We start from the raw sequence: 22545 nt of genomic DNA, 5'->3' as shown, positions 1-22545 counted from the left end.
AGCTCCCTGCACCACCACCACCCCCGCCAGGCCCCTGCTAGAGCATTCTGGGGCTGCCTTCTGGGCTGTGATGGGTGATTTCCTGGGCAGAGGCTTTGAAGCCTCAGAGTTGCTGCATTTCATGTGCTCCTTGCAGGAGAAAGACAAGGAGGGCGACAGGAGTGAGTGACTTTGGTCAGGAGGCAGCTGGGCTGAGAGAGGCTCTACCCAGGAGGATCCTGGGGCTAGACTCCAAGGTGCGGCCCTACAGGCCAGGCCTCAGTGCCCCTTCCCCTTTGGGCATACCAGGCAGGGAGGGAATGCTGGACAAGGTTCAGCCAGCATGCCCAGGACCAGGGGTGGCGTGGCTGGCGCTGCAGAGGGCACGCTGACTGGGGAGAGGCTGGCCCCAGCACCCTCTCCCTGGCCAGCGCCGGCTGAGCCTTCTTGTGTGGGGGCAGCAGCAGGCATGGCTTGTAGCAGGGTTGGCCCCTTGGCTGGCCCTGGGTCGGAGCTCCTGTTCGAGGCACAGTGAGGGAGGAGGAGGGGGGTGTGGGGAGCGATTTTCCACCCCACACATGACAAAATGGCCTACTACAATTGCAAGATTGGGATTATAAAGTGTAAAAGGTTAGAGGTAAGATAACTGACAAGGAGCCAAGGCAGGGGGCAAGGTTTCATCAGAAGGTGTGGGATTGTCAGAATTATGTTTGTATTACTTATATATGTTTGTTCTATTTTATAAGACAAATTAGTATTTGTTTGATTTAACTTGTAAAAACTGTTAATATAAAAGTCTGTGTTAAAAGCCAAAAGAATTTGTTGTGAGCCAGCGAGGCAGATTTCATAGATCAGGGTTACAGAAAAGTTACAGCAAGTGTAGACAAAGATGGGGGTGGGGGTGGGGGGGTACTGTCTCTCTTTGTTTTTCAAAGAGCGAACCAATCTTGCTGTCCAAAACAGGTTCTGTTAAGTTCTTTGTGTTAAGACAGTCCAATCAAATGTCTAGTATTTGCCTGAATTATAAACTTCCAATCAAATTCTACCACTGTTATAATGCAGAAGGAGGGGGCATTATGGAATATTATAAAGTAACTTTCTTTGTTTTACTCTGGGGGCGTATGTACATAAATTCTCAATGTGGGTATTTTCCCCAAACTTTCTGTTTGCAAATATAAAAGTTTGACTTCAATAGACCAATCATTTGTCTGGAGATTTTTATTTCCAACAAAGGCACAGTTTTTGCAGTAGCCTTTTAGCTGGGTTCTACAAACAGCAGAGGAGATAGAAACCCTTCTTCTCAACAGCAGCTCAGTTATTTAGAGCAGCCCGTGGGAACATAAGGCTTCTGCTGTTTAGGGAGTTCACAACAGGGTGCAAAATTTCCGGCGTCTCACATCTGTAACAAGCTTCAGCAATCTCAGCTTGCGTTCACTGTAGGGTGGGTAGCGTACACAACTGATTACTTCAAGGCCCAGGGTGCGTATGTGGCAGCTACGCTGGTTAATGAAAGTGTCGAAGCTGAATTTGCCATGGTACTTGCCAAGCCCACTGCATCCTGCAACAGATTCACACAAGAAGTATGTATGCAAATCCTATGCAATGGCTAGGCCTTCCAGTAGTCTACAAGGCCAAGCATGTTCCCTCTATCATTCTTCACCTGGGCCGAGTTATAAAGATCGCAAGTGTTTCCATATAGCACTCCTGGTGCTTTCACTGCACTCTTGTCTTCACACTTGTTCAAACATTATATTTTATTTCTTAGCAGTGACTAAAGATAAAAATAAGCTAGAGATCAAGAACAGCCTATCTCTAGTCTATGAGCATCCATAAACAGAGGATGTACTTGGGCAGTGAACTGTGGTGCTTGTATAGACATCAGGCTCTAGAGCAGTGGTTCTCAACCTGGGGGTTGGGACTCCTTTGGGGGTCGAATGACCCTTTCACTGGGGTCGCCTAAGACTCTGCATCAATGTTCTCCATCTGTAAAATGGATAAATGTTAGGGTTGGGGGTCACCACAACATGAGGAACTGTATTAAAGGGTCGCGGCATTAGGAAGGTTGAGAACCACTGCTCTAGAGGAACTGAAAAAGCTGATTCACACACCAAAAGTGGTGTGGCATGTTTGAATAAAACCTAGCTGTTGTGACAACTTGGATTTTTTTGGTGAAACCTGACATTTCTTTGATTTTTATCAAGAAAGCCACATATGAATACCAAAGGTTGAAGGGAGTGGGCTTTACATTTTGACTTGATTCAGACTTGATTCACGTCAAAACTTCTTGTTGCATTTCACAGGAGCTGCTTTGGAGTAAATGCTGCAAAAAAACCCAATGTGTACAAAATCCTCATGCTATTTATGACATGAATAATACATTTCCTTCTTAGGTACCAGTGACATTTCCAGTGGCGAGCTGACTGAACTCTTTCACACCAGTAAACTACTCAGGGGGAAATTATTCTAGTCTGCTTTCAAGGGTAAAATTCTTCCTTTCAGTTGAAGATGCACAAGCATTTCTGGTCTACTCCTAAGAGTAACGGGTGCCACCTCATTAACAGTGAAACTATCTAAGCCAACAGACTGTTGGTTACTGTCATCTGTTTAAGAAAGAAGATTTTGGATTAATATCCCACCTTTCTCTCCTGTAAGAAGACTCAAGGTGGCTTACAAGCTCCTTTCCCTTCCTCTCCCCAGAACAGACACCTTGTGAGGTAGGTGGGGCTGAGAGAGTCCCAAAGAACTGTGACTAGCCCAAGGTCACCCAGCAGGAATGTAGGAGTGCAGAAACACATCTGGTTCATGATTTTAGCCTCTGCCACTCAGGTGGAGGAGTGGGGAATCAAACCTGGTTCTCCAGATTAGAATCCACCTGTTCTTAACCACTACACCATGCTGAAAGGGTCCCAAGCTCAATGTTTCAGGGGGGAGGCAGCAGACCTCCCTGCTATTTTAGGGGCACTCATGAGTAACCATCTCAAGTGATTAAGTAATCAGCTGCTTAACATGAAAGGCTTACATACTTGGAATTAATTTCAATTGCACACTGTTGCATGAAGACTGTAAAAGTGCCAGAACAGTTCAGGAGCCCACCAAGATAATAATTTTGCCCCTCCTTTTCCCAGAGATAATTTCAGAAAGAAAGGTCAAGTCATACCAATTCCACCAAATGGTAGGGAGACCAAAGTCATATGAGTCAAGTCATTATTGCCACAAAAGCCACCACTGCTGGTGCAGTCCAGTACTCGATTCACAATCTAAGGAAAGAAAAAAGAAGAATGTTACAAGCCCAGTTCCTGATTCCCCAGTGTTTAGAATTTATTGCATTCTAATTTTGTCAGCAGAAAAACCGGGTGAGCACTTCTAAGTGGGGGAAGAAACTATACAGCAAGCAATGTCATAGCCTGTGATGTCATAACCACTATGCATTAAATGCCTCCGATACTACAGCAATCACCTTCCCCATGCCAAAACCTCCCACACCAGTCATAGTAGGTGGTTCAGAGTCACCGTTTAATACTAACCGTACCCCCAGCCAGAATAGCTGATAAACAGAGATTTCCTCCATTATATGGTGGTGGAAAAATGCAATCAAGTTACCGCCAACTTATGACAACCCGTAGGGTTTCCTAGGGAAGTCATGTTCAGAGATGGTATCCCGTGACTTAATCGCATTACAAAACAGTAATGAAAAGTTTATTACAAAACAGTAATGAAAAGTTTATTATTTTGACCCAAATTAGTGATAGGCTGAGAGATCATGAGAGACATTTCTTTTATTCAGCCAAGATCGCAGACTGTTCACCACAAGCCTTGGGAATTTCCTCTTAAGCATGGAGTTCCAGGCAATTATCTTGTTTCTACTCTATCTGTTGAACAGCGTCAGGCCTTTATGCTGGCCCAATTTAACAGTATTCCTTCAGCTATGACATCAGGTAGATACCAAAAAATTCCAAAACATTAAAGGTATTGTCGTTGTGGCTCTCTTGATTCCCTGTCCCATATTCTTCTTGAATGTGGTTTAAATGCTGATGTACAATCTTGCTTAATTCACCCTTTATTACTGTCAAAGAAAATACAATAAATTTCTTTTACAGGATCATTCTTTTGACATTACTTGTACAGTTGCTTCTTTTTTGGCTATCAGAGATTTCCCCCATAACATGGTGGTGGAAAAATGCAACCAAGTTACCGCCAACTTATGACAACCCGTAAGGTTTCCAAGGGAAGTCTTGTTCAGAGATGGTATCCCATGGCCTGCCTCAACTTACTGACTTCTCTAATGGTTTCTCATCCAACAACTAGTCAGGGCCAATCCTGCTCAGCTTCTGAGATCTGATAAGGTCAGGCTAGCCTGAGACCATCCTGGTCAGGGCCCCCATAACATATTCAAAGATTTCCACCACAATAATAACGTATGCTGTTGTTGCTCATACATGGGGCAACAACAGTCAACACAGGGTGGTCTGTGAGCTTTCCCTGATCTGGCAACCCCTAAAAGGTGGTAAATGTTATGGAATTTATCTATTCTCAGCCTCCTAACAGGATTGGCTATGCGATCAAAATATACCTCGGATTTACAGGAGAAAGCAAAGGCAATCAGGGGGCGGTCTCCGCAATTGATAAAATGGATGGCTTCATCCAAGCATGACACAGTGAGAATAGGCAAGACGGGTCCAAAGACTTCCTGTTGCATGATTGGTTCCCATTCCTTCACGTCAGCCAGCACTGTGGGAGCTGTGGACAAGAGAGCACATCAAGACAGGTTATGCTCCTGTGCTGCTGCCATGTCTTGCCTTCAGCTACAGCATTCACTGGCCTTGAGGCTGCCCATCCCAATACACAAGCCCACCAAATGCAGGACTTTCCTCTTTGCTGTGTCAAATCTTTACTCATATGGAAAAAAGAAACACTTCCCAACAAGGCTTCTGAACACCACAAACAGAAGGTTTTCTGCAATCCCTAATCTCCAGCATCAGCCCACTTGCTCACCAATGTAACGGTCACACTCATCTGTCTCTCCACCAATGGCCACTCGGCCGCAGTCCAGAAGCGCACGGACACGCTTGAAATGCTTGTCATTGATCATGCGGCCAAAGTCGGGGGAATCCTGAGGATTGCAGCCATAGAAAGAACGAATAGCCTGACGTAAGCAGGGAATCAGCTTGTCTTGTACATCAGCAGTACAAATCACATAGTCTGGTGAAATGCAACACTGGCCAGCATTGAAGAACTTTGCCCATGCTATTCTGTTGGCTGCAGACTGGAAATCGCAGCAGGAATCCACATAGCAGGGATTTTTGCCTCCCAGCTCCAAAGTCAATGGTGTGAGGTGTTTGGCTGCTGCAGTCATGACAATCTTTCCAACATGGGCACCCCCTGTAGAAGTAAAACAAAAATTAGGGAAGTCACAGATACATTCTGTCAAAAATTACCCATCCTAGTTTCTGGACCAGAAAAAACTCCCATTCATATGATGAAAAAAACAACAACAGCAAACAAACACAGAGATGAGAAAATTATCCCATAGTTGAAAAGTGAACTTTGAGCTTAAAGAGTGTGAGTCTACCCCAGAGACAGGAACCATTTTTAGTAATGAAAAAAATGCATTTGTCAACAGTGTGAAAATGTTGTTTAGCTAACAAAATTGTGTGGGGGTGGAACTGTCCCTTGGATCGACACTTTACTTTTTACTTATAAATGTTTCTATTTATTTATTGACATAGGAATAAAGAACTACAATGATGCTCTTTTGACAGTCAGGATGTTCTACAGAGGCTAATAAGATTTGTAGAATACCATTACATGCTCCACAGAAAGCTAAGTTTTGAGTGGTGCTTATTTGGGTTAGTAACTTTTGGAATTATGGCATTTTTATAATTTCTGCTTTATTTTCAAATATATAAATTCTTAAATTACATGTGGAACTTCATGGGAACAGGCTGTCCTTCAGAAATCCTGATTACAAACTAGGATTGAATCCACAAGGGGACACGAAACTGCATTCCCACAGCGGATGCAAACAGGGAAAGACTTGTTTTTTCTACCTACGAAAAACTCTTTGTGGAATCAAGCCCTGCTCTGATTTAAAGGTTAAAACTAGCACCTTGAATTTCACTTAAAAATCAACAGATATTTTAAGAGAGCTGTAATATAAGCGGAAAAGGTGGTATGTTATTGTCTGATCTTAGAAGCTGAGCAGAGTCAATATTTGATGGGAAACTACCAAGAAAGGCAAAGTTACACAGGCCAAAACCAAGATGTAGCCCACAGTGCCCCCATCATAACAATTTGCATGCCCCCCACAAGTGTGAAGGTGCCACATACCCAACGTGCCAAACATGCATAGAATGCCAACTAGGCTCCTAATCAATGGGGAGCTCTCAGGCATGGACTAATCGCCTCCCCCACCAGAACTGATAGTGACATGGCGACCATTGCTGGGCTCAGCATGATCAGAGCTTGGGACCACTACCCTTACTGATGAAAGGATGGGGCCTGATGGGCACCAAGACAGTCATCTGATCAGATAATTCATTGTCATATCCAGCTCTGAAGGGATTCTTATTACAGGATGACCCCCTCCAACAACTGTCAGCTGCACATGAGCGGGGTGTGTGTGTGTGTCCAACTTTCACTGGTTGTAGGAGTTCCAAGCTCAGAAGATGTCACTGTCCTCTACCCTCTTCAGGGAAGTCCCTTTACACTACTCAAGGAAAGACAGGTGCCAGCATAAGGGCAACCACTCAATGGTGGCTGCCCTGGACAGCTCACTTTCCATTTGGGGCTCAGAATGGGGAGAAGGTCACTGCCAGCCTGCCCCTGCCTCTCTGCTGGCAGCACCCCTGCAGCTGTGCAGATGTGTCACCTTTGCCAGCGTGGTCACCACTGACCCCTTTGCCCCTCCCCTTGTGGACCAGACCTGGCCCCTGGTGCTTTGCCATGGTCTGCCTGCCCTCAGGAGAGCTCTCCCACTCCATTTTTTGATGACCCTCTTTGGGAGCACTTTGGGGCTCCCCCTCTCCCTCCCCCCTGCTTTGCCTGTTCCCACCCCTTCTCTGCCCCAAGAAACCCTCTGCATCTAGCTTCTCCTCTGATCCTCCGCCTACCTGCTGGCAGTAGACCAGCCAGTCGATCATGGTCCCTGTCTTGCCCCCTCCATGCCAATGCTCTCTCACTGCGGCCACTTTTCCTCACTGATGCCATTCTTGTGTGCCATTCCAGGGTTATTTGAACTATTTTTCTTTTTTACCTCATTATAGCTCTTCTTATAGTACCCTCACTGTTGCTAAAATTGTTTTGGGGCATAAAGGCTCAAAGGTGGTATTTACTAGAAGACTGCACATAAATGCACATGATATTTGATCAAACAAGCTTTAACCATATGAGTGGAAAGGATGAAAGGAAAGGAAACCAAGTTAACAAGCAGCTCCACTGATTGATAGGCTTTATGATCCAACAGAAAGATAGTACTTGGATCTGGATTCAGATCTCATTTCAGGCAATTAAAAATTGGACTAGTCATAATTTGCTAGTTTCTGATACCCTTTATTTCTTTATAGTGTAGTGTAAATTCATGATGTAAATCATCATCCTGGACTTTAAAAAGAAGAAGTTACCTGTAAAAAAGATGTAATCAAACTTGTTCTCCAGTAATTTTGCAGTTTGTTTTTGACCACCTGTCACTACAGCAAACGTTTCCTGTGATATAAGAGAGAAGAGTCATGTAAGATATAAGAGAGAAAGCTCATCCAACCAGCAGTTCACACTGGTCAAGGTTTGGTTTTTTAGACAGATTTTGTCTTGTTTATTTAGGAGACAAATGTACCTTTCACACAAAGGTATGTGACCGCACCCCAAGAAAAGTCACTTTGGAGGGAGAATCAACAGAAGACATGTTGTGGGGAAAGGGGGGGGCACATAACCCTTCACATACCCACCTTTAGTTTTGCTTCAAATGCCTTCATTTCTTGAATCCAAAGAGGTAACAGCTGCTACTGGACAATTTGGAGCTGAGCAACACTAGATATTAAAAGGCTTAAGTACTTCTCCCTCACTCCCCACTGTTTTACCACTTTAGATTTCTTTTCCCCTAATTAGGTTTTCATTTTTCCAAATGGCGTTGTGGCCATCTGCCCCTTAATCACCTGAGGATTTTAAGAGGAAATGGAATACAGTAAGTTATCTCAAGGAAAAGTGTCATCCTACAGATAATTCTTCTCCTTCAACACAACCACTAGTGTTATATACATAAGAGTGTGCCATTTTTTCCAGTAGACATCAACTCTTGCTCTATGTTTATCCCATTTCTCCCATAACAATGCAAAACAATGAATTTGCAATGATTCGTCCTGTCTGCATACCCATTGCAATTTACTACGGTCACATACACGCACCTTGCTAACTGTCAGATATTCTTTCTTGGTTATATCCTATAGATATGGGACCAGAGTTGAATGTTTTCTATAGTATCACACCAGAGAACAGGACTATGTATATGAATGAGGATTAGGTTTCCCTGAGGAAATAAGGGAGAACTGGAAACTCACTGGGTCAAGGTAGTTAGGCAGCACTTCAGCCATGAGCTTTTCACTGCATTTGCTTAGCTCTGAAGGTTTGACGATCACACAATTCCCTGTTGGAGAAAACACATGACTATGGTAACAAGACCTATTAAACCATCACATGCTTTGATCCAGCCCGCAGGAGCAACTGTGCAGAGACCAGCTGAACAAAGGGTACGTTGGTCATGACTGTGGAGATATTATGCTGTGGGGAACAGGACAGCTTTTTAGAGAGCTTTTCACTTACCAGCTGCAATGGCCCCCACCAGAGGGATCAAGGTGAGGTGAAAAGGGAAATTAAAAGGCGAAATGATGAGTACCACACCATAGGGGTCCTTGCGAATGAAGGCCTTGTCAAATGTGGCGACCTACAAGGATGTAAAGACAGGAAAAGTCCATTAAGTGAGCCAGGGAAACTGAATACAGTTATCAACATGAAAGATCCTGCTTGGCTCCAGTGTCCAGCTTGTTGGTGGAGTACTTCCCATAAAGTTCAAAGATTACTGGAGATGAAAAGATGTTATACAGCAGGATTATTCAACTTGCTAAGCTTTATATTTTTGATATTGTTTCCAGTTCTGGATGGAAAAGGCGTCCTCTGATTAATTAAGATTTGAAAAAATAGAACATGATTTCTGTAATACCTTCATAACAGAAGTCTTTGTGTCCCATGACTCTTGAAACATCTCGGGCCTTTTAGCTGCGCAGTGGGACTGAAGTGTGCTCTCCTCCTGTTTCTCTGTTTACATGTGAGGAGGCAGCCAAGTCTTCCCTGCAGCTAGTCTCAACAGGTTTATGTTTCCTGGTTCTCTTAATTCTGCCCCTCTGAAAGACACATTCTGCAGAAGCAGAATGGTTAAGGCTAGCTGGAGCCAGAAACCAGCCCTGATTCAGTGTTTCCTTGCAAAAGCCAACTCTGTTACATTGATATATTAAAGTATTGAAATGAGAGTTAGAGAAGAAGGATGGAGCTGGTAACATGGAATGGGGCAAGAGGGAAGCCATGGACAGCAGTGTGAGGAGTATGGAGGTTGGAGCTTTGCAGGCTGGGAAGAGGTCCTGGGCAAAGCTGTGCTCACTGGAAAACCTCCCCATTATGGCGGCAAAGCAAAATTAAATTTGTGCTACAAGTGGTCTCACTTGCCGCGGGGAGAATAGAAAGTGAAAGTGGGGCTTCAGGAACTATGTCCATACATCTTGCTGCAACAGTCATTTGCCACCATCATGCAGCTAATGCCTTGTGCGTAATCGGCCTGTGTGTATTTTATTTCTAAGTTTTAATGTGGAGTTTTACATGTATGTTGCTGAGAGTTAAAGTACGCCTGTAGGGTGGGGTAGGATGGGTGAGTGAGGCTGGATGGGTGAGAGAAATTGATTGAATGGTAGGAATAGTAGTACCCTAGGGGGCAGAGTTGAGTGGTTTATTCAGAGAGACACTTTGCATAAGAGTTAAAAATAATGAATAATGTGTGTGTGTAGAGGGAGGAGCTTGAGTGAGGTGCTTAAAGTACTGAGAGAAATCTGTGTTCTGTGTGGAAGTTATTAGCCTAAATGACAAGTGAAAAAATATGTATTTGTGGAAGTCATTAGCCTGGGTGGTAAGTTGGGAAGTTAAGTTGAGTGAAAGTTATTGGCCTAAATGGCAAGTAAGAAAATGAGAATCTGGGTCTGTTTACGGAATGATTCCACTGCCTATCTGAAACCGTTGCGTTTATTAACTATGCAGAAACCATTATACTGTTTAACTCAGGGATCTGCAACCCGCAGCTCTTTTAACCTTATACTGCAGCTCTGCGTGGCCTGGAGGTTGGTGGGTAGTGTGGGTGTGTCCCTCCAACTCTCCAGAGCAGTGCTAGAAGGAAAGGGGCCGGACCGGAGGTGGCTCCGTGCATGAGGGCGCTGCTTTTCACATCCCCTCCACTCACCTCTCCTTCCAGCACTACTCTGGAGAGCTGGAGGGACATGCCCATGCTGCCCTCTGACCCCTGGAGGTCAGAGGGTAGTGTGGGCATGTCCCTCCAGAGCAGCCACCATCCCCCTCTGCCATCCCCACAGCTGCCATACCCCCTCTGCCCCACAGAGCAGGGGGCTGCCTGCTCCATCGGGCAGAGGGGGTTTCCCTGCCCAGCACCAGTGCCTCCTGCAGCGCGAGAGGCAGCGGCACCAGGCAGGCCGCAGAAGCCATCCCCCTCTGCCTCATGGAGCAGGCAGCTGCCTGCTCTGTTGGGCAGAGGGGGTTTCCCTGCCCGGCGTCTCCGCCTTTCAGCACTGGAAGGAAAGGTGAGTGGAGGGGCCGAACCGGAGGCGGCTCTGTGTGGAGCTGCCTCTCTGGCTCAGTAGATCTTCGAGGCCGTGGAAAATGGGTCCAAATGGCTCTTTGGGTGGTAAAGGTTGCCGACTCTTGGTTTAACTTATAAATGAACTTGATTTGTGTTTAAGAAAACAACTGTTTATTTTAGAGTACAGGATCCCCCTTTTTCTCAGCCATCCCCATACACTGACTTTCAGTCATTCTACCAAATACAGCTAAGCCTTCCCATTGTCTGGGTCCAACCAAGAATTGTAAGGCAAAAGCCTTTGGTGGCAGCAAAAATATGGAAAGCAGGGAGGCCTCAGAACACTACAGAGAGGTGCCTTTACAGAGGTTACACATCAAGGGGCCACATAAAGAAAAAGAAAAACATTACAATCCTTAGATGATATGCACATGAAAAGCTTACAGATGTTTTCATTCAAAACTCTAAGCCAACCATCCATGCATAACAGTAAGCATAAATCCTATAGCGAATTTCCTAGGAGCAAGCTCTATTGAATGATATGGGATATATTTCTGAGTAGATCTACTTAAGATTCCTCCTAAAAGTTTTTCTGACTTTCTCATGCACTATGTATGTACTTGTGAATGCGGTGAAAGCCTGAAAAAAGCCATTGCGAGTTTTTGTATTTGTTTAGCAATTATAGTTTTTAAAAATATATTGGACTATTTCTGACTAGTGTGATAAAATGGATCAAGAGTACACAATAGAAACAGGTTTATGTAGGTTGCAGAAGTGATCCATACCTCAGACTGAGCCTGTTTGGAGTACTGGAAAAGGGATACCACTTCAGCCTGTTTGGCCTGCTGACTTTTCACCTAGTTAGGCACAGATGCACCCTCCTTTTCCACACAGTCATATTTCCCCCCTCTCGGCTTGTCCCTCTTACCAGATTCTTGGACACACGCTTATCCCTCATCCAGCTGTGCAGGTTGTTGAGTGCATTGTTCACTTCATTCCTAACAAGAGAAACTTCAGCTATGTCGCCTTCAAAAGGGGGCTGTTAGGAAGCCAAAGGAATCTTAGTTTTAGACACACTGGGCATACAAATCACATAACTGAACAACTGCTTCTAGTTCAACAAGAACTTTTCAGCTAGAACATCTGTCTGCATCACCACACTCACCCTGTGCATGTCTGCATGCACGGCTTGCAGGATTTCACACTTGTTCTCCTCCAGAAAGCGACCCAGTGCCTCCAACTGGGTCCTCCGATATTCCATAGGCCGTGTCTTTCCTTTTAGCCAAGTAGCACGCAGGTGGTCAATGAGGGCAGCATAGGGGTTTGAGCTGGAAAAAAGCGGGTTATCAAAGAATTTCTATGGATCAACACCTGTTCTGATAGGGCAGGATGTCCAAAAATTCAGATAATAGGAGCTCACAATGCCCCCTTTGTATCAGGAAAAAATAAGTTGTGTGATGAGAACTCCCAGAGGTAAACATTATGCAGGGTACGCAAACCACTGGGGATCTGGAATGGTACAATGTAGCTCAATCTTGTCAGATCTCAGAAGGCAAGTAGGATCGGTACTTGGATGGAAGAGGAAGACTCTGCAGAGAAAGGCAATGGCAAACCACCCTTGCTTCTCACTTGCTGGGAAGTCACCTGGCTGGGCTCATTATATATTGGTGGCAACTTGACAGAACTTACATTCATACATACCCAACCAGAGTGAACTGTGGACAACTGAGGCAGACTCTAACAACTGATGGGAACTACTGATCATAAACCTTTGTGGAAATTAATTATACACAACGAAACATCAGGCTGCAAAAGTTGAGTTCCAACCCTGAATATTTCTTCTTATAAAACACAGAATGCAGTTGTAGTGATTGCAATGATATCACTTCTCTTTACTTGCTGAGTTTGCCAGTTGGCTGAGAATTTATACACTTTTTCAACTAACTGTCATCTTGGACAGTTAGTTGAAACAGTTACAAAAAATCTAGATTAATTGTTTTTAAGAGTGAAGATTGGCCTCACCAGAGATCCTCACTCAGAGTTTCTCACCAGAGGCTATTGAGAAAACTCAGCAATCAAGGAATAAGAGGGGAAGTCCTCCTATGGATGAAAAACTGGTTGAGAAATGGGAAGCAAAGGGTGGGTGTAAATGGGAAGTTCTCACAATGGAGAGATGTAGGGAGTGGTGTCCCCCAGGGATCCATTTTGGGACCAGTGCTCTTTAACCTATTCATAAATGACCTGGAAGCAGGGGTGGGTAGCATGGGGGACAAGTTTGCAGATGATACCAAATTATGTAGGGTGATGAGAACTGCAAAGGACTGTGAAGAGCTCCAAGCAGACCTTTATAAATTAGGTGAGTGGGCTAAGAAATGGCAAATGCAGTTCAATGTAGCAAAATGTAAAGTGATGCACATAGGGGCAAAAAATCCAAACTTCTCGCGATACATCTCCATACTAAGGGTCAGTGCCATCAGTCACAGACCAGGAAAGGGATTTGGGCGTCTTAGTTGATAGTTCCATGGGAATGTCAACTCAATGCATGGCAGCTGTGAAAAAGGCAAACTCTATGCTGGGGATCATTAGAAAAGGAATTGATAATAAAACTGCAAAGATTGTCATGCCCTTATATAAAGCAGTGGTGCAACCGCACTTGGAGTACTGTGTTCAGTTCTGGTTGCCACATCTCAAAAATGATATCTGAGGCCCCTTCCGCACATGCAGAATAATGCACTTTTAATCCACTTTCAAGACACTTTGCAGCTGGATTTTACTTTGTGGGATAGCAAAACCCACTTGCAAACAATTGTGAAAGTGGATTGAAAATGCATTATTCTGCATGTGCGGAAGGGGCTGAAGAGATGGAAAAAGTGCAGAGAAGGGCAATGAGGATGACTGAAAGTTTGGAGCACCTTCCTTATGAGGAGAGGCTGCAGCGTTTGGGACTCTTTAGTTTGGAGAGGAGACGTCTGAGGGGGGATATGATTGAAGTCTATAAAATTATGCATGGGGTAGAAAATGTTGATAGAGAGAAATTTTTCTCTCTCACAATACTAAAACCAGGGGGCATACATTGAAAATGCTTGGGGGAAGAATTAGGATTAATAAACGGAAACGCGTGATTGGTGTTTGGAATATGCTGCCACAGGAGGTGGTGATGGCCACTAACCTGGATAGCTTTAAAAGGGGTTTGGACAGATTTATGGAGGACAAGTCAATGTATGGCTACCAATCATGATCCTCTTCTAGGGCCTCAGGTAGAGATCTTTCATATCACCTTTGACTTGACTCTTTAAATTGAAATGCCAGAGATTGAATCAGGAACCTTGCGCTTGCGGATACTCTGTGAGTGAGACACAGCTCCTTCTGCATGCATCTGTGCTAATTGGGGGAAGGAGTTTATTGGGGGAAGGCCCAGGATTTCTGATCAGGGCTTAGTGTTAAATAGGAGCTCTAGTGAAGTGGGCATTAGAATCGCTCTTGAAAAAGAGACTCTGTCATTTTTCTTGAAAAGAATTATGGATGCAAAGATCTCTTAGTTGGAACCCAATTGAGGAAATTAATGATGCTTTTCAGAATTTTATTATTTTTTTCAGATACTTTCTTCCTGTTTGTCCAGAAACAAGTTTTTCTAGTCTGCCTGCTGTTTCCAACTGCAGTTACCTGTGTTCTAGCAGGGGTGGGGGTCACTAATAAAGAAAGAGAGGCAGCAACCTTGACCTGCCCTGGTTTTGATATTTTCTGACCAACACATGCTATAATCTATTTCTGAAGAGAGCCAATTGCTGCAATTGGCGTTTAAGCTTAAACCAGTCCTCTTCACTCACAGTCTTTTCCCAGTGCCAGCAGTATGCACAGTACACATTGCCTGAACTGAACAAAGAATGTGTGTGTGTGTTGTGCGATCAAGTCAAAGCCAACCTCTGGGAATCCCAGCAAGGGGCTTTCAATGCAAGTGAGAAGCTGAGGAGGTTTGCCATTGTCCATTTCATTTCATTTTAACCTTTAATGGCATATAAATTATTTCCAGGTTTGCCATTGTCTTCCTCCAAAGAGTTTTCCTTGAAGTTCTGCCACTGAAGTACTGACCCTGCTCAGATTCTGAGATCTGATGAGACTGGGCTATGCCATGCTGCCCCCACCCCCTCCCGAGGAAAGAATATCAGCACTGTAATGCAGTTAGTGCTCTTGCCAGCTTTTTCAGTCTCAATACCTGTTCCTTACCCATGTGCAGAGTCCTGTTGGTGTTCTTTATCCTGCTGTCCTCCAGTTCTATTGTTCTGCCTGTCTCCACTTTGGAGAGAAAGAATTCAAAATTTTAAAATTCAGACTGAGAACATTAAAAATTCAAAATGAGAAATACTAATAAGTGATCAGAAAATAGCAATTTCCTGATACAAGCAAGATGAGTTGCTTTTTAAAGGTTTCCCTCAGCCTCTTGCCCTTTTCCCAGTGCTTGTGCCAAACCTAAAGAGCTAAGCAGCTATGGCAAGCACACAGCAACAGTCAAAATTCCTAGCTATCAGTGCCTGGGTATTGTGCCATGATGGTAATCTAGGCATTCATAACTCTAGAGGTGGCAGGATGGCGCCACATCAGTGCCATCCCTGGCCACCCCATGGCTCTGGATTGGGCTGCCCATCAATCATACTCTTAAGGCTCTGGACACCCCATTGTATTGGTTTTGATATTTTCTGGCCAACACATGCTATAATCTATTTGTGAAGAGAGCCAATTGCTACAATTGGCATTTAAGCTTAAACCAGTCCTCTTCCCTGACAGTCTTTTCCCAGTGTCAGCAGTATGCACAGTACACATTGCCTGAACTGAACAAAGAATGTGTGTGTGTGTATTGTTTGGTCAAGCAGGGTGTAGATACCATGGGACATCCAGAGACAAATGCCCCGGGTGGCCCCCATTGAGTCACGTGGGGGGCGGGAAATCACCCCACACACTTCTGGTTTGGCTGGGCCTCGGCGCGACGTGTGCATGCCACCTGGGCAGGTGTTGGCCCATCGGCTGGCCTGGTGGGCCATGGGCATGCACACTGTGCCGCCCCCTCTGGTTCAGCTTGACTCCACCTCCTTGTTAGCTGGATACAACATGCCGGATTCAACAGGTTCACATAGCGCTAAAGGCAGTTAGCACCTTCAAGCAGAGGATCTCACCTTCCCCCTGCTCGTCAGTTCCCCTTTTGGGAATCAAAGGACTTGTGCTGACAATTTTGGGGCTGATAAAAACTTTGCAAAGAGCAGCACTCCCCCCCCCCCGCCCTGCGTGCCAGGCTCTTGCACCAGCCCTGCATGGTTCCTGCCCAAACTGCTTTTCCTCCATGAGTGGCTGCTTCTCTCTTTCTCTTCCTCGGCCCCTGTGCTCAGTCTGGGAGCTGCAGCAGAGTTCCCCCCCCCCCCTTGCCTCCACTTTTTTCTTTTTCCCACCACCAGCTAAGGTAAGTGGGGCACAAGGAGGTGGGGCAAGGGGGGGGGCAAGCTCCACTTTCCCTAGCTACACCACTACAGTCAAGTCAAAGCCAACCTCTGGCAATCCCAGCAAGGGGCTTTCAATGCAAGTGAGAAGCTAAGGAGGTTTGCCATTGTCTTCCTCCAAAGAGTTTTCCTTGAAGGTCTCCCACTGAAGTACTGACCCTGCTCAGATTCTGAGATCTGATGAGACCGGGCTATGCCATGCTGCCCCCACCCACTCCCGAGGAAAGAATATCAGCACTGTAATGCAGTTAGTGCCCTTGCCAGCTTTTTCAGTCTCAATACCTGTTCCTTACCCCTGTGCAGAGTCCTGCTGGTGTTCAGATTGTTGGTCTTTATCCTGTCGTCTTCCACTTCTATTGTTCTGCCTGTCTCCACTTTGGAGAGAAACATCCTCAAACTTGTGTTGTCCTGAATTCTGTTGTCTTGCAGAACTTGCGCCAGAAGAACCCATGTCACACTGGGAGGGAGATTCCCAGAGTCTGGCTTTTTCTCTAACACTTGACTGTTTTCCACTGACATTCTTCCGCTTGTTTTCACTCGCATTTGGATCCTCCTGGTCTTTCTGCTGTAGTCTGAGGTCCAGATTCCCTAAGTTAACACTTTCCAAAGTCTCTCCAGCTAGAAAAAAAACAAGGAAAGAGTAAATCAGTTTCACTCTGTCTCATATATATTCTTATAGGTTTGATCTTATAATCTTATAATCATAGATTACCTCATCCTACAGAGCATGAAACATGTCCTATTCTTCCACAACACTAGGATGGGTAGATCGAAACAAGCAAATCTTGTCTTGTCCATTCTAGCTTCTGCCTCTAGAGGTCTCACTCTTAGACTGGGATCCTTCTGGTTTCTATTGGGGGAGGGGGTCGGAGGAGGGAGTACTGAATGAGAAACAGGCTTCTTTGAACCTCTCCTGGTGGCATTTTCATAGTAGGGATGTGCACCAGAACCGGAATTTGGATAAAGAATTCAAAATTTTAAAATTCAGGTTGAGAACATTAAAATTTCAAAATGAGAAATACTAAGTGATCAGAAAATATCAATTGCCTGATACAAGCAAGATGAATTGCTTTTTAAAGGTTTCCCTCAGCCTCTTGACCTTTTCCCAGTGCTTGTGCCAAACCCAAAGAGTTAAGCAGCTATGGCAAACACACAGCAACAGTCAAAATTGCTAGCTATCAGTGTCTGAGCATTGTGCCATGACGGTAATCTAGGCATTCATAACCCTGGAGATGGCAGGACAGCTTATTTACATTTATACCCTGCCTTTCTTGCCAATGGGGACTCAAATCAGTTGACACCATTCTCACATAGACTAGCTGGTTGTGGAAGGTTGGGCAACTACCCCTAAAAGCACTTTGTGTGCCACAGTCCTAGAACAGTATTTGGAAGAAGGGATGGTTCAGTGGGAGGCAGCAGCAAACACGTCTACATGAGCGACTGGAGTTCCCACATCATTTATTGCTGCTGTCACTGGGAAAACCTTCAACCTAAAAACCTCTTCTTTCCCCTTACCTTCCTTTTCCCTACCAAGTCACACTGTATCATTTCAGCACAGCTTGGCAGTTATAGAAAAAACCTTTTAAATGACTAAAAGTGTGGAAATGACTCATGGCAGCAAGCTACCCACACCATTTTAAAAGCAGAGCTTTTTATTATAATGGAAACAGAATAAGGTTGCCAGCCCAGCACCAATAAACAGTGGAATTTTTCAGGGAAGCAGAACCCTCGAAGAAAACAGCACTGCATGTGTCATGATGTTACTTCCAGCAAACCCTCCCCGCCCCCCCCCGCCCCCCCAAATTGACCTTTCAGCCAAAGTTCTAGGAACGATAAAGAGAGATTTTGGAAATCCCTAGATAACTACAGGGTGGCTATGACATCACTTCTGTGTATTCATGACATCATGATATGTGATGCTTCCCTCCCTCCCCCCACATTTTTCCTACTGCTGTCAGGAAGAAAGCGGGGGAAGGATGCCCACCAACTCCATGTAAGTAGCAAGCATATGACAGAGGGAGCATCAACAAAGACTTAATCTGTGCTTTTAAATATCTGTTATTTTTCTGACAATGGACTTGCATGGTTTGTGACCTGCACCATTAGCAACCTTGAGTCCTAACAAATAAAGTGGGCTATAAATATTTTAAATAAGCAAATAAAATGGCTTTGCCTTGAACATATTTTGTTAGCCAGGGGGACAAGAGAAGTGGGAGATGCAGGGCCAAAGCCCCATTCTTTTCTCCAGAATGGCTTGCCATGCAATTCCACTCCCACCAAAGCTCTTTTGTACCCCCTTTTCCCTTGTGGATTGGCAACTGTGTGGGCCAAATGGCAGCAACAGAGCCAGATTTGTGCCAGATTTAGTATACTGTGTTCCTGTTGAATCCTTGTTGGTTTAATTTAAAATAATCAGACCACATCATTCAAAATTATGCCTAACCTTTCCCTAGTATATTAATAGTTTCTTAGCTCACATTTAATGGCAAAATCTGGGAGAAAACCTACCACAGCTAGCAATTACTCATACCATATCCAAAGCTTATTTTGCCTGGGAAATTACCAATCCTGCTCATATGGGAGCCCTGGTAGACACATACTATTACCACCAAGGTTTTTTGATCCTTCTTTAATTTTGTTCTCATGACAGGAGAAAAAAGGTTACATGTATCTTGAGAATTCCAAGTACTTTTTCAACATATTTTGGGGAATGAAATCAAAATGGAGATTTTCAAGTAGATCTAACAGAGACCAGAAATTTATTATCATCCCTCCAAAGGATAACATATGAGATTCAAAGGCAAAAGGCCCTATTTTCAATATATTCAGTGACTTCAAATTGATTCTTTTTGAGAACCTAAACTGAAGCCATTGTTAAGAATGAACTTCTCAAAAGCCTTCTTCGGGCAGAATGAATTTATAGAACGCTTTCACTGAGGGGAGCATCTCAAGATTAACAATATTTTCTGATAGCATAGGGTTTTCCTTTCTTCTTTACAGTGAAGTTATTCCTTCAACACACCTCCACCCTAATATGGAGGCTGAGCACAGCTCTATAAGGCTTCAGATTCCTAGATAACTTTGTACAAGCCAGGGCAAAAATGTCCGATATTTCAAAGCCAGCCACCAGGTTTGTTTGTATCTTGATGCCTTCCTGTCTCTGTTCTCTGTGCAGTGATGGCCCATACCATTATTGCCTAACCGGCAACAACAACTAAAGCAATGTCCATTTTGCTTGTTTGTTGTTTTAATATACATGATACAGCCCAATCCAGGTTGAAGGGAACTGTGGAGGCGGTGCCACAGTGGGGCCCTACACCGGCAGATTTGCCCTCCCCAGGGCACATACCCCAGAGGAGGGGCAAGTCTGCCAACAAGCAGCCACCATGGCCCACCACGTCAGCACTCCTGTGCCCCACCGGCTCTGCCAGCATAGCGGTAACATTCCAGAGGTATGGCCGGGAGTGGGGCCATTGCTTCCCCCCTGTCTTTGCCTCCTGAGACACTGGCACCCTTTTGGGTAGTGTAAGCCATTGAGCCCAATGGGGGGGTTTTCAGAAGTGGGGAGGGATTTTTTGCTTTTTGCCTCCCTGCACCTCTGAAAAGCCCTCTGAAGGTGGCAGGATGGTGCCACACTAGTGCTATCCCTGGTCTCCCCATGGCTCTGGACTGGGCTGCCCGTCAACCATACCTTCAAGGCTCTGGACACACCATGACATTTTATTGTCAGTTCATTTTCCAAATGTTCCCAGGGAAAAGATCCATATGATGATCCCTTTACAGGTGGGGCCTACCTCATCTATAAGAATCCTAATAGACTGCAGACTTCTTTTCTTTGAATCATACTGAACACAGCATCCCTACAGCCCCTGACTATACCCACTTTTGCTGAATCTCACTTAAAAACATGTCCCCCTTAGAAAAGAATCCTCTTTACTTCTCATCTAGCCTGTGGCTTGAACCAGGGCCAAGGTAGACTGAGCATCCTCTAGAAAGAAAAATCTAGATCTCTTCCATCCTATGTTATTGTTTGGTACCTTTTTCCATTGCTGCAGTTGTATTCTTCAGCCTGTACTTCCTTATAGTTGTCTGGCTCTGGGTGCAAATGGTAGGTGGACAGCTTATTTTTGTTTGAAGGGTTGTCTTTGACTCAGCACCTTTTTGATGCCTTTGTATTTCATTGTTGGCCAGTGATTGGCTGCTGGTGAAAACCATTTAGGAGCTAATTGGGACTTCAGAAGGAGTGGTGGGTCCTATACCTGCCTCCTCCAAAACCACAAGGATATGAAGGATATGACTGTGAGGGTGGGGATAACCTCCCAAAGGCATATGCAGGATGAATTAGTTTCATGGAACTGTAAACAGAAATAAACCAACAACAAAAAAAGGCATGGGGCTAATGGAAGACTGTAGGGCCTTTCCCCACTTACCTTAAGCCCCACGCTACTCGAGGAGAGTAGCGCGGGGTCCCTTGGCACTCCCCACTGAGAGGGGCGGCGACAGTGCAGCCGCCCTGAAGCTGCTGCTGTCGCGCCCCTCAGCGCGCAGCATCCCAGGCACTCTTCTTAATGGCGCCTTTTGATGGCCCCGCACAGAGCGCGGGGTCGTGGGGATGGCTGGGCGATTGGGATGGCTAGCAAAGCACTTGAGAGCAGGCCAGCCGGGTACATGGGAGGGGAATGACGAGAGTGGGGAAAGGCCCTATGTGACCCTCTTATAAGAGGAATCTCTTCTTCACTATGATGGCATTTAGAAGTTCTTAATAGGACAGACTTGATGAGTGTAGCCAGAAAGGCAAAATTTCCTCACTCCACATCTTGATTTTCTTCATTTATTTCTGATTGCTGCATAACAAACAACAGTGCTAGCCCTGCCATGGTTGAATTTTTTCCTCTGCTCTAGAAACAACTTTGCACACTTCTGTTGCTGTTCCTCCATGTGCCACTCTTCTCCCTTCTAAGCCTTAGGAGAGAAACATTCTGGAATAGATACTCCCTGTGGCATGTAGATGCTTGGGGATTATTTTTCTATGAGATATTGCAATGAACTTTTGAATCTCTGTAATCCATCACATGACATAGGAAGCATGTCTGTCCATCCCCTTTCCACACAAAGAAAATATGTTAAATTAATTTAATGGTCCCATCTCTTAGTATGTGATGAGTTGGAATGTTCATCTTTTTCTACAACACTTACCAGTATTAAAAAATAGTATCTGAATTGAAGGGACTGGGCAGGGCTTGAAAACACTGACACACATGCTATGTACAACCACAACAGCAACCACAAGAATCTCCCTGAAGAGTTTTCCAGAAATAAGTGACACTTCTCTTAGGTAGCATATGATGACTATAGTATTTCAATCCAGGCAACTCTGTGAACTGCACAGTCTTGCTATAAGCATGGCCACCTAGAGCAATTTGTGTCAGGCACTTAAAATCTTAGAGTTGGAAGAGATCACAAGGCTCATCAAGTCCAACCCCTTGCAATGCATGAACACACAATCAAAGTATTGTCGAAGGCTTTCACAGCCGGATTTAACTGGTTCTGGTGGGTTTTCCAGGCTGTGTGGCCGTGGTCTGGTGGATCTTGTTCCTAACATTTCACCTGCATCTGTGGCTAGCATCTTCAGAGGTGTATCACAGAGGGAAGTCTGTTACACAGTGTAACAGACTTCCCTCTGTGATACACCTCTGAAGATGCCAGCCACATATGCAGGCAAAACGTTAAAAACAAGATCCACCAGACCACGGCCACACAGCCTGGAAAACCCACCAGAACCAACAGAACCAAAGCATTCCTGACAGATGGCCATCCAGCCTCTCTCTAAAAACCTCCAAAGAAAGAGACTCCACCAAGGTAGTTCATTCCACTGTCGAACAGCCCTTACTGTCAGGAGGTTTTCCTGATGTTTAGCTGGAATCTCTTTTCCTTCACCTTCAACCCATTACTTCTGGTCCTAGACTCTGGAGCAGCCGAAAACAAGCTTGTTCCTTCACCAACATGACATCCTTTCAAATATCTAAACATGGCTACCATGTCACCTCTTAACCTTCTCTTCACCAAACTAAATATACCCAGCTTCCTAAGTCTCCCCTTGTAGGGCATGGATTCCAGACCTTTTACCATTTTGGTCTCCCTCCTCTGGACCCATTCCAGCTTGTCAACATCCTTCTTGAATTGCAGTGCAGAACTGTACACAATATTCCAGGTGAGGTCTAACCAATGCAGAATAGTGTG

At 44.8% G+C, this 22545-nt stretch overlaps 1 protein-coding gene across 1 annotated transcript; it reads right to left on the bottom strand.

Moving 5' to 3' along the window:
• Positions 1–1343: 1343 nt before the first annotated feature.
• LOC125426805 (aldehyde dehydrogenase family 3 member B1-like) lies at positions 1344–20352 on the bottom strand. The gene is made up of 12 exons (XM_048485555.1): positions 20343–20352; positions 16607–16923; positions 15044–15075; positions 11985–12147; positions 11748–11858; positions 8791–8911; positions 8529–8614; positions 7599–7680; positions 4972–5358; positions 4550–4716; positions 3137–3236; positions 1344–1537 (listed from the first exon to the last, which is right to left on the bottom strand). Exons 1-12 carry the CDS (start codon positions 20350–20352, stop codon positions 1344–1346), a joined length of 1770 nt encoding a protein of 589 aa, XP_048341512.1.
• Positions 20353–22545: the final 2193 nt, after the last annotated feature.

Source organism: Sphaerodactylus townsendi, linkage group LG02 (genome assembly GCF_021028975.2).
Source record: "Sphaerodactylus townsendi isolate TG3544 linkage group LG02, MPM_Stown_v2.3, whole genome shotgun sequence".
NCBI classification, from domain to species: domain Eukaryota; kingdom Metazoa; phylum Chordata; class Lepidosauria; order Squamata; family Sphaerodactylidae; genus Sphaerodactylus; species Sphaerodactylus townsendi.
This window is presented reverse-complemented; position numbering and strand designations above follow the sequence as displayed.